The sequence below is a fragment of the Meleagris gallopavo genome, unplaced genomic scaffold (genome assembly GCF_000146605.3).
Source record: "Meleagris gallopavo isolate NT-WF06-2002-E0010 breed Aviagen turkey brand Nicholas breeding stock unplaced genomic scaffold, Turkey_5.1 ChrUn_random_7180001869334, whole genome shotgun sequence".
Classification (NCBI taxonomy): Eukaryota; Metazoa; Chordata; class Aves; order Galliformes; family Phasianidae; genus Meleagris; species Meleagris gallopavo.
In genome coordinates, this window is record NW_011134344.1 from 45,747 (window position 1) to 47,599 (window position 1,853).

The 1,853-nt window shown below is 60.7% G+C and overlaps 2 protein-coding genes across 3 annotated transcripts in view; one reads left to right on the plus strand and one right to left on the minus strand.

Annotated features, from left to right (window-relative positions):
* LOC100551395 (retinol dehydrogenase 5) overlaps positions 1 to 1,853 on the plus strand; it is a 3,919-nt gene that overhangs the window by 357 nt on the left and 1,709 nt on the right. The gene's annotated exons all lie outside the window — the stretch shown is intronic.
* CD63 (CD63 molecule) lies at positions 45 to 1,314 on the minus strand. Its single transcript, XM_010727044.2, has 6 exons — positions 1,024 to 1,314; positions 856 to 930; positions 663 to 758; positions 433 to 576; positions 249 to 332; positions 45 to 142 (listed from the first exon to the last, which is right to left on the minus strand). The coding sequence occupies exons 1-6, from the start codon at positions 1,297 to 1,299 to the stop codon at positions 77 to 79; spliced, it is 741 nt and encodes a 246-aa protein (XP_010725346.1). The 5' UTR covers positions 1,300 to 1,314; the 3' UTR covers positions 45 to 76.

Sequence of the window (1,853 nt, forward strand, 5' to 3'; positions counted from 1 at the left end):
CACCTGGAGCCCCCTGGGTGGGAGCAGCGAGGGCAGGGTGTGGGTGGGCTTGGCGCAGTGCCCCCGGGGGAGGGGATTACATGACCTCGTAGCCACTGCGGATGCCCTTCATCAGGCAGCAGGTGAAGATGACGCCCAGGATCTGGGGATGAAGAGGATGTAGGAATCACTCCTGCCCCCCCACTTCCCCACAGCCCCCTCCCCAGCCCCCCTTTGTGCACATGGAGGAGTTCAGCTCTGCTCCATACCTCAAAGAAGGCAATACCCAATGCAACAGCGGCCACGATGAGGATGTTCTTCTTCATCCACGCTTCAATGCCCTTCTGGCAGCCCTGGATGGAGGCGAAAAGGAGAAAGGGAGGGGGGTTCAGCCCACGCAGTGCTGGGGGCTGAGCACGGGAGGTCCTCAGGGTGGGTTTGGGGGGGTCTCACCTCTACATAGATGGTGCTGGCAGTGGGGTTCACATTGCAGTTGGTGGTGTTGACACGGCAGCAGGAGCGTGGCACAGTGTTATTAGCCCGGAACCTCTCAAGGGTGGCCCAGTCCGTGTAGTTGTTGGAACCACAGCAGTGGAACTGTGACAAGAAAGTGTTAATTAAGCCACGGCGAGGGGGGAGAGAGAGAGAGAGGAAGCTTAAGTTCCCAGCCGAGTGCTGCTTACATCCTCCTGCAGTTTGTCCACTGCCTCTGTCAGTGGCACATCCTCGCCGTATTTGCTCATGGTGTCCCACAGCCCCTCCTCCAGCACTGAACGGACCTGGGGGGGAGAGGGGGGGTCAGAAACACCGAAGGGAGGGGTCAGAACGCAGCCACGGAGAGGGCACAGCACCCACACACCACGTGCTCCCTCCCACCTTATCCTTGAAGACGTAACCAGCGATGGCAGCGGCGATCTCCACCAGGAAGATGATGCTGAGCAGAACGGCGAACTGCAGAGATGAAAGCATGGTGAATGGGGGGGGTCAGTACCACCTCCCAGCACCCCCAAACCCCTCCCCATCCCCAACTCCCCCTCCACTCACCGTGGTGACCATGCAGTAGCTCTCCTTCCAGGCCCCGCAGCAGCCGAAGAAGGAAACGAAGAAGATGATGATGCCCACCACCATGATGGCTACGGGGCTGCTGGCTGCTGAGCCGCTGCCTGCCACCAGAGCCTGGTTGAGGGCCAGGTGAGCATAGATGCCAATGGCCACCAGGGCCACGCCGCACACCTGGGGACAGGACACAGCTGGAGGAGGGGGTACACATCTCGGGGTGGGGGGCACAGGTCCCTCAGAACCACTGATGAGATCCAGCATCACTGTGTGCCCAAAGCTGGGAGATCTAAACTGGGAGTGGTGGATCCATGGTGGGGGGGGGATTTCCCAGCACTGCCCCAGAGCTGGAGAGCGGGCACACATCCCGGGGGTCCCCCAGAGCCACTGATAGGGTCCGGTACCATCCAGGGTCATTCTGGGGTGAACTGTGCACCAAGGTGAGACTGCCATCCTATGGGGGGGGTTATGTGGTTGGGGTCGGGGGAAAGAGCACAGCGGGATGGGAGGGGTTCACATCTTTGGGGGGGTACATTGATGGGGTACACTGTGACACAGGATCATCCCTTTGCAGAGGATGGTGCCCCGTGGTGAAACTCCCATCCTGGGGGGTCGGTTCAGTGGTGGGAGATCTCAGTTCTGCCCCACAGCTGGAGTGGGGGGCACACAATTCAGGACCCCCCCACACACACACACCCCGAGTCACTGATGGGGGTCCAGTGCCACTGAGGGTTTTCACTTTGTTGGTGATGGAACCGGCCTCAAAGCAGGATCCCATCCAAAGTGGGGAGGGGGGGCATAAGGCTAAGGGGGGGGGG

Excerpts from the sequence above, each read along its gene's own strand:
- CD63 (XM_010727044.2), bottom strand. The coding sequence starts at position 1,299 with ATGCTGGATCTCATCAGTGGTTCTGAGGGACCTGTGCCCCCCACCCCG. Across the intron at positions 759-855 it reads GTTACGTCTTCAAGGATAAG|GTCCGTTCAGTGCTGGAGGA; the intron begins GTGGGAGGGAGC and ends TCTCCCCCCCAG. Across the intron at positions 143-248 it reads TGGGTATTGCCTTCTTTGAG|ATCCTGGGCGTCATCTTCAC; the intron begins GTATGGAGCAGA and ends CTTCATCCCCAG.